This window comes from Pteropus vampyrus, unplaced genomic scaffold (genome assembly GCF_000151845.1).
Source record: "Pteropus vampyrus isolate Shadow unplaced genomic scaffold, Pvam_2.0 Scaffold123, whole genome shotgun sequence".
Lineage (NCBI taxonomy): Eukaryota > Metazoa > Chordata > Mammalia > Chiroptera > Pteropodidae > Pteropus > Pteropus vampyrus.
In genome coordinates this window covers 4,997,225-5,009,406 of record NW_011888904.1, presented here as the reverse complement: position 1 = coordinate 5,009,406, position 12,182 = coordinate 4,997,225, and the positions used below count along the sequence as shown (strand labels likewise).

At 37.4% G+C, this 12,182-nt stretch overlaps 1 protein-coding gene across 1 annotated transcript; it reads left to right on the top strand.

The window, feature by feature from the left end:
* The first annotated feature begins 423 nt into the window (after positions 1-423).
* Positions 424-11,301, top strand: LOC105296291 (bile acid-CoA:amino acid N-acyltransferase-like). The gene is given in 4 exon segments (XM_023534237.1): positions 424-444; positions 3,448-3,901; positions 6,145-6,365; positions 10,705-11,301. Coding segments are annotated over 4 exon segments (1,293 nt in total).
* The last annotated feature ends 881 nt before the right edge of the window (positions 11,302-12,182 follow it).

The following is a 12,182-nucleotide window of genomic DNA, read 5'->3' as shown; positions in this document are numbered from 1 at the left end:
GATTGCACCCAGTTACATTCCTCTAGCAGAGTCTGAGTCTTGGTGATCTATTTCCTAACCAACTCTTCTTATTTTAAGAATTTGTAATCTTTGCCAATCTTGTAGGTGTAAATATACCCCATGATTTTAATTTGCATTTTTCCTGATGACTAATGAGATTAAGCCTTTTTTCCATTTGTTTATACTTGTTTTCTCTTCTGTACAGTGCTTGTTTAAGTCTTAAACTCAACTGAGATTTTTATAAGTTGAGTTTTTAGGAATTCTTTTTGTATTCTGTTTAATAATTCTTAATTAGTTTTATGTGTAACATAATTCTATTGCAAGTTAGCAACTTGTGTTTTTGAGTATTTTATGGAATATTTGGCAGATCAGAAGTCCTTAAAATTAAGAAAGTTAAATTTACTAATAGATTGTACTTTTAAAATGCTCTGTCCATCACCTCAGGTAAATAAGGACACAGTAGTTTTATGGTGATAGGGCTTTTATTTTCTTGTTATGTAAAATCCCACTACTGCTCCATTTATAACTCTCAAGAGCCCCTATGAATCAGTTGGGGACAGGGAGGGAATCTGTGGGAGATTTGGTCTTGCCCAAATTCTAAAAGCAGAAATTGTGCCCACCAAGAAGTATTTTGTTACTCATTACTGTGACCACATTAGTAATTCTCAGCTTATTAGGGAACCTCCTTGACTTCTTTATTTGCAGAGGGAAAATGTATCTGAATGCTACCTACAGAGGTGGACTCATTTCCTATGAAATTGACAAAATATATGAGGAAATTCAGGGAGTCTCTTTAAGAGGAAGAAATTTAGAGAAACTTCATCTATGTTCGCACCTGGCCCCAGCGCTAGCATCACGGCCTCAGCTCCACCTCAGATCATCATTAGATTCTCATGGGAGCACTGGTCCCTGGTGCTAAAAAAGGTTGGGGACTGCTGATTTAGAGAGCATAGAAAATTAAAAGAGGGAAAATAGGAGGGCACTGGATTCAATCAATTTTCAAAGTTGATAGGAAACTAGAGCAAGGAGGGGGACAGTAAGCTGGGTTTTCTCTTTTGTTAGCTCAGTTAGACGACAATAGGTATATTTGAGGTTGTGGCCATTAGGACAACTCTAGGTAGAGTGTAGTTCATCCTTTGCTGCTAAAGAACGCTCAAGAGGAAGAAGTCAGGTAGTTTGGCTTGTAATCAGATCTATCTCTTCTGGGCTGATTAGAGATGGGTTAAAATCTCAGTTCTAATGAGAAATCAAATTATTAATGCCAGTGTTTGGCATTTAGCAGTTTACAAGGACAAATAATCTTTCTACTTATTTTATAATCTCAGAGAGCTGTGGGATTCCAACAGTACTCAGATAAGGGTATATATTTCAGTGGATTTTGTTTAGAAAGGTTATCAATAGAGACAATTATGAGGCTATCAAGGAAGAATTAATATTTCTGAGGGAAAAATGAAAGGCTATCCAAAATTATTTAACTTTATTTTATCTCCCAACTCCCATTAATATTTTTCTCTCTTTATAAGGATGATTTTTGCGGAATATTTTAAAAGAAACTCTCTTAGTCTGGGAAGCTGAATTGTGGTTGTATTTTTATAATTTTGTTTGAAGGATGATTTAATGTAAAATTAATAACACATTGGAATTACATTCTGTGAAAATATTTTTGAAAGTTGACTGTATGTCATATGTATTCATGTAACTGAGGAATACTTTCTGGTAGTGAAATGTAGTAAACCAGGGATATGAAGAAAAAACTGATGACATCTGAAAAGAAAAACTAAAGTTAGTCATGAACTAAAGTTAATGACTTTTCAATTAATTTCTTTTTGTTTGGGTACACTTGTTGATGTGTGTGATATTTAACTAGAAGCTTAATGAATAATGCATAGAAGGAATGCTACACCTTTAGGCTTATTTAAAGAAAGGGCTGCATCTACTCTCTCAGTGACTATCACACGTAGACCCTTGATAAGTTTTTGTTGAACTACTAATCAATTTGACCAAGAGTTGGAAATATGAATTCCATTCCTGACTCTGACATGTATTTCTGTGTAACCTTAAAGTACTCGATTTCTTGAATATTTTTACAAGAGAAATATGGTAATTTTGGGCTATACAATCATTTTTTAAAGTTTCCAGGGAACAATGTTTTATTCACCATCATATTCTCATTCTCAGCACTTCTCTCTCCTTAGGCTCATTCTCATCAGCCTGTATTCATGCTAGTGTCTATCTGATCTCTCTCTCTCTCTTCCCCTCCCCTCTCCCTTCTCCCCTCCCCCTCCTCCCCTCCCTCCCCTACTCCTCTCCCCCTCCTCCCCATCCCTTTCCTCTCCTCTTCTCCTCTTCCCTTCTTCTTCCCTCCCCTCTTTGGCCAGACCCAGAGGTACTCCTCCTCCCTTCCCCTTTCTGGGGTAGCTGGCATAAAACTAGATCCCACAAATCATTAAAAGTGCATTAGATTATCTGTCAATTTCTCTTCATTTTTCTTTACAGGGGTTCCTTTTTTGCTGCTTTATCATAACTGAAAGTTCCTATGTGGAAGAAAAAGTTTTCCATAAGGAGTTTGTTACTCACTGGAGTTTAATTTAGATTCTTTGCTTTCCTGGCTTCTGGTTTATAAAAACAAAAACAAAATTGATTTTGTAGTTAATCCAGATACTTTGGTTATTGGAATAGGAATGATGGTCCTTTTTGTGGCTTTCTCCACACTAACCAAGAAAGAAGGGCATTCCTTTTAAGAGGGAAGTTATAAAAAGGTCAGCAAGACTTCTGTTTACCTAGAGGACTTGTCAGCTTCTAGTTTTTCTTAGGACTTGGTAAATTCTAAATACTAAGCTATAACTATTTTTTTTTCTCTAAGGAGAAATACACATGTCAGCCTCCTTGTTCTCCCCAAAGATTTTATTTTTGTTCTTTTGAGAAGATCCCTCTATTTATTATGTCCTGTTGGAGGTAAATTTTTAAATGCCAAGCATTTTGTTTGTAGGACTTGGGCAGGGTATTAGTAATAGAATCATTTGTTCCATGTATACAAATGTTTAGCAAATCCCCCTGTTTTCAATGCTACATCTCACTCTTCTCCTCCACCGCTCTTGACTTTTTAAGGATTTTTAAAGATGGTGATATCTTCCTTGGATGTGTTGATATCATTCATGCATATTTTGACTGATGCTTGGTTCATTATTATTATAAAAGTTATCAACTTTCTTTTTGCATCTTCTAGAAATCTGTTGGCAGCTCCCAGGTGTCTCATATTCAAAAGTTATTTCAGGGTATTTGCTAAATAACTGAAGAGTTAGAGCAGAATCCCAAGTAGCCTGATTCCTGGTTCAGTTCACTGTCTTATTTCTTTCTCTCATATTTCTTTCTATTTTGAGGTTTTACTGAAGACATTACTGAAGAATCATCCAAGGTGCCACACTGTAACGATGATTCAGTTGACAGCTAGCTACTCCTGTGAACGCCCTTTTTGATGATCTAGTGCATATCTGAGCTACAGGCCTGACTCCCTTTCAGATAGTGCTTCTTCAGGCATCACTGAAAGCTGAAAAGGGGAACCTGTTTCATTCTCATGCCTACTATAGGGCCAGTGAAAATGGTGAGGTAGACCTGGAGCATGCTTCTTCACTTGAAGGTGACTACGTTGGAGTCTACCCCATGGGTCTCTTCTGGTCCCTAAAACCTGAAAAGAAGTTTACTAAATTGCTGAAAAGGGATGTAATAAATAGCCCCTTCCAGATCCAATCGAAACTTTATGATTCAGATTTCACAATGATCCCCAGTGCGACCACTGCTCCAAAGGTCAGCCTAATTTTGGAGAGGTGGTACGTAGCACCTGGTGTCACACGGGTCCAAGTCCGAGAAGCCTGCATTCGGGGAGCTCTCTTTCTCCCTCCAGGTGAGTGGGATTGCCCTGGTTCTTGTCATCCTTCTTTTCCTCTTCCAAATGCCTTATCCTTCTAGGAGTTTAGCTTGGATACAGATAACATAGAGAGCATTCCTTTTCTACCTTAGAATTGGGGTTAACTGGGTTAGACAAGAATGTGGTGATCCATTCTTCCAACTCAAGTTTCATCTCAGTGATTCTGGAGCTTGTCTAAGGATATGACTACAAAAAGTTGTGGAGTCCTTGTATTATGGGATTTCCATAGTTTTGGATTTATGTGAAATTTATCTGCATCGAACCTTAGCTATCTGAAGACCCGCATCCTGATATTGTGGATCATGTCCCCATTTTTGGGGGGGAGTGTTCTGTCATATCTGAGTTTCAATTTAGGTGTAGGTCATTGCAAGATTGTCATAGTAAGCTGATAATTTAATGAAATGTTGCAACAAATATAGAGGATGCAAAAAAAGTTTATACCCTCTATTTCCATAACTATTGCATATTTATAGAATATCCTATAAATCAGAAAATAATACGTCATTCTCTCTAGTAGCTGTAAAACTTTCCAGAATACTCATAGTTTCCCATAGTGATCTCCCCATATCAATAGGTGTCTCAAAACATCTATTGGTCTATTTCTCAGAGTTCACTGTAGGTCTGAATGAAGCAAAGCTCATTTCCCAGAAGTAGCCCTAAGCAGGTCCAGGTTTCAGGTAGGTCTGAGATCCCCTTATTCAGACTGATGCTTTGATCTAGGACACAGCCATCACATCATCAGGATATTATTGCCTTTCTCTCTCTTTTTTTTAATAATCACCTTGTAGAACTGAGATAGGTTGAGGAAATCTGACATGTTAGAGCTGGTTTCGGACAGCATAATGTTATAGATGGTGTAGAAGGAATAAAAACTTTCCAAATTCACCATGACCTATGCACTTATTTGGGTAAATTTGAATTTTTTTTTTTTTTTTTTACACCCAGTAATGAGTATATAGGCTACTTTATTGTGTGTAGGGATTAGGAAGTGCCTCTATTACCCCACCTCAGTTAAAATCTGAATATCAGTGCAGGCCTTCCACCTTGGGATGATGTGCTGGTTTGGAGCGCACTGTTTGGGAAGGCTCTTGGACACTGCACGTGCTGGCTCTTCTGCTTCAGGTGCTTGTTCTGTGGGGATACAAAGGAAGATTAGTTGTGCGGGGCCAAAAGAGGTTGAGTCTGATCTCAAAGCATTTCTCAACTACAGGGTTCTTCTAAAATAAGAGGCTCAGTACTCTTGAAGTGTTTCCTTTATTCCTGTCAATCAGAAGATGCAAAAGCATCCCTATTTATTCACTAAAGTGGTATTTTTAAACCAAGATACATTCAGTATTGTTTTATTTTTTCTTTTCTCAAAGTGAAAAAACATAGCAATGTTTGTTTCAAAATTCCCAATATGCCTTTAAATCAAGCCACTCTTTTCATATGGATGGGACCAGTTTTCCTTGGCTAAAATTGCTCATAACAAAAATAGAATATCCTCAGTAAGTGCAGCTTGTATTACTTTCAGTATATATGCTCTGCTTTATTTTGGAAAGAAGCTGCCTACACAGAGTTTGACTGTAGAATGATATTATGCTCCAGTGAATGAACAGTGCTATTTCATGAAAGAGCTAATCATTTACATCTGCTTGGATGCAAGATTTAATGACTATATAGTCAGATGAGTGTAACAGAGCAGTGTTAAGTCAGGATTTTAGCTAAAAAAATCATTTTGATAGCCCCCTTTTTGAAAAACCATATATTTTTGAAGTCTTTTTTGGAGCTTTGAGAACTCATTTAAACCTGTGGAGCCTCTCATCAATAAAATGAACATATAATCACGTGCATTTTGTATATAATTTCGGGGTCTTCATTAATCTCCTGAAGCCTATTTATGTACCTATTTACAGATTAAGGAACTCAGGCCTAATTTCTTTGGCTTTCTTTACTCTAAGGCTGTAGAAGTGAACCTCTTTGAGTCCCCATTTTCCTTGGCCACAGAGATTAAACATGTCAGTGAACATGGTTTCCAATCACACTTCTGGATACTATGTTCTATTATATAGTCAATCCACTTTAATTCTGCCCCAGATACAATGCTGAAAATTTTCTCTTGAAAATTTGTACGTTAATTCCAAAATTTGTGATGCATTTCCTTTTTGTGTCGTCATTTTTCTTTTCTTTTCCTCACCTTCCCTTCATACCCGATTCTGTTCTGTTTTGTTCTTTTTTAGGAGAGGGCCGTTTCCCAGGGGTAACTGATTTGTTTGGTAATGCTGGGAAACTGGTTGAGAGCCAGGCCAGTTTCCTGGCTAGTCATAGCTTTGTCACCTTGGCTTTGGCTTACTGTGACTATGAAGACCTGCCTTCAAAACTGGAGAAAGTAGATTTAGAATATTTTGAGGAAGCTACCACTTTTCTTCTAAGATATCTGAAAATAATTTTTGCCTTTTCAGTAGATCTCAGTTCATGTGTTTTTAATAACCATATATTCTTTGACTTCTTTTGATTTCCAAGTGTGATTCTCCCTCAGTAAAATTAAAATTCTATTACATAGCCATACTAGTCATAGAATTTATTTCTTATGCAGTGTCTTTTGCTCAAAAATTTGAAATGTATAGGAAGTGTACCTGTGTACATCATGGTATCAAAAAGCATTGGCTTTGGTTTCAGACAGAAATGGGTTACATTTCCAGCTCCATCCAATCTGGTTGTGAGAATTTGGGCGAGTTACTAAGACCCTCTTTCTTCATCTGTTAAATCATATCATAGTGAGACTACTTCATAGTTATTGTGAGAATTAAAGGGGATAATAGAAATAAAATGCTTATGAGAGTAACTGGCAATACTAAACACTCAATAAATGTAAGCAATTATTATTTATATCATCTTTTCCGATAACTATTATATCACCATACTTAACCAAACAGATAATCTGTATGTCTTTGAAGAGTTGCTATAAATTTTTAGTTACTTGAGAGGTAAACATTATGCTGTAGTACTTTCCAGTTTATATGCCTTTAAATCTTAAAATGTGCTTTCTGCTGTAAAAGGGTTGGTTAGTGCTTGTTATCCCTTGTAATTTTCCATTTTTTTTCTTAGTAAGAATCGATCTAAGGAAAATTAAGTCTCTCTACTATATCCGTTTTCATATAAGGATCACACAAATATGATCAGAATTGCAATATTAAGATGAGCAACAATTACTGACAATCTACTGATGCATTGAAATTATTAATAGCTATTTTTGATGCATATAATGGAATTGTCTTTGAATGGCCCAACAGGCAATGTTATCATTGTGCTAAGCTTCTGCATGGCTTAGATGGGAAACGTAGTTACGCCGTCCTGCTTTACACTTTCTTAGCCTCATTCACCTTATATTCGCTGCGTGACTTTTGTTTTGTTGTTCTTACCAGTGTCACAGGGACCGCTGGTTAACGACTCAGCCAGGCCTGGAAACCGGGTTTCTTTCCTAGGCTCTGAGTACTTTTATTAAACCTGCCGTGCACTGTCTCTTCTGTGGAATGATAGACCACAAATCTGTCAGTTCTTTGTAGAACTTATTACTCCATCTGTTGATTTTAAGCATCTTCAAAGATCTCTAAAATCCCTGATCCCAAATTTGGTAACAAGAGTTGGTGTTCTGCCAAAGGCCAGAAACAAATTAGATAAAGCCTGCACATATTTGAGTCACTTAAAAAAAAATAAAGTATAGTTAACATATAATACTACATTAGTTTCAGGTGTCCAGCATAGTGATTTGACATTTATATACCTTACAATGTGATCACCACGATAAGTCTAGTAACCATCTGTCAAGGTACAAAGTTATTACGATCTTATTGACTATATTCCCTCTGCTGTACGTTACATCCATGTGACTTTTTGTTGTTGTTGTTCATCTGTGTTATATTTGCTTTTACTTTATCTTCCATGGCCAAATCCATTCTGAGTTCTCATGTCTCCTGTGACTCTATATTTTGTATATTAATACACAGAATTTCAGAGCTTGGAAAGTCCTTTTAATTCGATCCACTCCTCTTAATATACAGGGTAGAAATGGACAGTATATATGACTCACTCAATTTGTTTCATTTTTCCCCCTTACCTTAAGAATTTCTCACATTCTGTCAACTGGATACAAGTGGTAGATTCATTCATATCTTTCTAAATAGTAAGATACTCCCCCCACCCCCAACATTAGCTAATAAAATGCCTTGTTTTCTTAAGAAAACAGAGGAAATCAATTAAGGCTTTAGAAAAGATTTGACTCTCTGTAACATTGAGGAGAAGGCTGGGAAGTTGAAGAAATATCAATCTAGCCTCTTCCATCAGAAACTCCACGGGCTTTCTGAACCAGAGCTGGAACCATCTACCTCCATACGTGTTTTACGAGAATAAAATGCCTTATGCTGATATTGGTTAAGCCACCATCAGCCACTTTTCTGGGAAACAGCCAAAACATTCCTAATGGATTCACCATGGAAGGAGCAAAATCTCTATCCTTGCATGGAGCCAGAGCTCAAGGAAAATCAAGACTTTATTTTGTGCTGTAAGAAAAAAAAGTCATCTTTTACTCCTTCTCATTTGCTCTCTCGTACCAAATTGGTGACTGGGAGCTGTACATTCTACACTCATAAATAACTCATGAACTTATTTGCTTCTTATCCCCACTGGTGTTACCTTAGTTCAGGGCACCATCATTTTTTGCCTGTACAGTTGCAATAAGCGTTGGCTTTTCTGCCTCCATATGTTTAAGTCAGACTTATAATACTGATTTTACTCACTTGCTTAAAGGTCTCCCAATTCACTACAGGATAAAGGCAGGCTTCCTAGCATGCTAGATAAAACTTTTCATGATCTGACCTCTGCATACTTCTTTAGCCTTATCTTAAGCCTATCCTTAAAATCTGTCCCAATTCTCTTCTGCAGTTAGGTAAAAGGTCAAGGCTGATTAGCATGTTCTTCAAAGCTCTTCATTACCAAGTCGCTGTTTTCTTTCCCAACCTTCTTTTGCTATAAACTCAAGCGATAAAGAACTACCTGTGATTCCTTCAATGCATTGCTTCTTAGTTTTTGCTCCTCCCTGGTGAATCCATTAGGAATGTTTCAGCTATGTTTCCCAGAAAAGTGGCTGATGGTGGCTTAAACAACATCAGCATAAGGCATTTTATTCTCGTAGAACACATATGGAGGTAGATGGTTCTAGCTCTGGTTCAGAAAGCCAGTGGAGTTTCTGATGGAGAAGACTGGATTGATATTTCTTCAATTTCCCAACCTTCTCCTCGATGTCTCACGATGGCTGTGGCAGTTTCAGGCATTAAGTCAACATGGAAACATCATAAGCAAGAAAGAATAGTCAGAAACCTAGGCTTTCTTCTCATGATTCTATGCCATTTTATGTGAGGGGGGAAAAACCCAGACTCTAGGTAGAATGCGTTGGTCTTACAAGAGAGGCTGAAAGAATATGTAGCAAAGGGGAATAGGTTCAGAGCCATCAGAATTTATCACTTGAGACTAGATACATTGCTATGTACCACAAAATGGAGGTCTTGTTGGCCTTCAAATTGCAGAGAATGGCTCCTGTGTAAGCAGCCAACAGTGTCTACTATGCTCAGCATAGAATACCAACACTTTTTATTTGCTCCCGCTATTATTTATTTATTTATTGTTTTTTATTTTTTTACTGTTTTTAAAGAAAGATTTATTTTTATTCACAGTAATAAAAAACACGTTCCCTAAATAACTCCCTCCATAAATATAAAAACAAATTATTTGACAAAGCATAAGGCTACATTTTAATAGGTAACGCTCTTTCACTTTATCTTGTCCCCCTTCCCGATTTTTCAAGCATCAGCTGGGTTTTATTTCAAACATGGTCTGAACATTTTTTAAAAATTAATTTTAATTTTTTATTTTTTGTTGACATTGGTTATCGAAATCCAGTAAGTTTCAGGTGTACGATTTAAATGTGCCCATTTTTATATATGCAGACTCAACTTATCCATTTCTTTCGAGAATCTTTCTTTAATCCTGCCTTTATTCTTTGACAAGCTGAGTTGGCAGCCTTACCTATATGCACTCTTATTTATAAGACACTATAATCATCATTTTTTTCTTTCCTGTCTCTTTAGCTGGCAGTGAGTTCTTTAATGATAAGAGATCATGCCTTTCTTCTCTGTGTACCCAGTGCTTGGTACAGGGTGCATGATCTAAAAATGCTTGTTTGATGACTGACAATGAAAGAAGCTGAGCCAAGCCTCCTATATGAAAACTTTCTCCAAAGGAGAAACCTTGTGGGGAAACCAAAGCAAGCCTAGAATCCTCTGTTCAAGTTTTCATGCTCTATCCTACTAATCTCACCTTTCCTCTGCGCTTTCCTCTGACCCTCTAGGGAGCTCAGAGGAGTGCGCTTTCCTCTGACCCTCTAGGGAGCTCAGAATTTGTACCACAGAGTTTAACAATTATATCATGACTCATATTATTCACAATAGTTATATGCATTTTGCTTATTCTCCTCACTACACTGGTACTTCCTTAGGGTATTTTAAACTCAGCACCCAACACAGGGCTGAATTCATAGTACTCAGTCAGTAAAGACTGACATATTTTTGAGAGAGTATTTCCTTTAAACACATATTATATATATTCCAGAACTCTAGAACTAGGCATGGGGGTGGGATTAGTACTTTCTTTGCTCCCACTGGCCACAGAAGTTCTTTGGTTGTTTGAAATTGTAGGGTTTTGCTAAATGATGGATAGACTCAACATCTCATCGCCATTATTTTCAGGTCCTTGGCCCAGGCATTGGGGTAGTCTCCATAAGCAAAGGAGCAGAGATTGGACTCTCCATGGCTACTCACCTGAAACAAGTCATAGCCACTGTATTTATTAATGAGCCCAACTTCATAGCTTCAATTCCATAGGTATATCATGGGCAGATAAGTCAACCCTTGCCCTCGTCTCCACAATTTGTATACATCAGCAGTTTAGGATTTATAGAGCTTTAACACTGTTTTGTGGAAACTGGAATTGAAGCCAGTCACACTTTTCTCCTCCTCATTGAAAAAGCCCAGGGACATTTTCTCTTCATTGTGGCAGAGGAAGATAAGAATCTCAATAGCAAAGCTTATGCTCGGCAAGCCACAGAACAGCTGAGGAGAAATGGGAAGAACAATTGGACCCTGCTATACTACCCTGGGGCAGGCCACCTAATAGAGCCTCCCTATACCCCACTGTGCTGTGCCTCAGAGATGCCCAGTCTTCATGCCTTTCTGCACTGGGGAGGACAGGTGGTCCCACATGCTGCTGCACAGGAACATTCTTGGAAGGAGATCCAGAAGTTTCTCAGAAAGCGCCTCCTTCCGGTTGCGACCAGTCAACTTTGAGAAGAGTAGATAGTCCTAAGAAATAGAGAAGCACCAGGGTGTTTTACCAGATCTTCACTTGATTTTCATAGAGCAATGCCTTGGACCTCTCATTGTAAGAAGGAAATTATAGCAAGAGAAGGCAGGAGGACTGAGAATGGTCATATCTTGACTTGGCAAAGGGAAAACTATTTCCACTTAATCCAATATACGCTGAGGGTTTTCTATTTTTAGAAATAAACTGAGGGCTCTACTTGCCCTGAAATATTCTACTTTACAATGACAGCAATTCTCTAGGGGAAAAAATTACCAACAACAAACCACAGAATTCTCTACCTTATAAAACAGACATGAATAGAATCAGGGGCTGATTTCTTAAAAGTCAATTATATATGCTTAAATCTCATGTTTGAAAATATGGTCATGGCTCTTGGTTACTTCATTGTCATTGGAGAGCTAGAGCTGGGTAAAAAAAAAGTATGTCGTTTTAAGGCAAAATGGAAGCTGATATGGAGGTAACATCCTTGAGTCAGTCTACCATCAGTAATTCAACAAAATTTAATAAAATAAAACAAAATAATTTTTTGTGTCTAAACAGGTACAGCATTTTGAGAGAGGAACAATTCAAGATTCACAGAGTTGCAATTTAGGAAAGTAGCCGTGATGGTGTAGATTGATTATGTGCCTCCAGATTAGGGCCTGGCAAACTCTTTCTAGTAAAGTACTTTTAAATAGTAAGTATTTTGGCTTCGTGGGCCATAAGGTCTCTATTACTACTACCCAGCTCTGCAATTATAGTACAAAGCAGCCGTAGATAGGATATAATGAATGATTGTGACTGTGTTCCAATTAAACTATTTATGGATGCTGAAATTTTCATTTCATATAATTTTTACATGGAA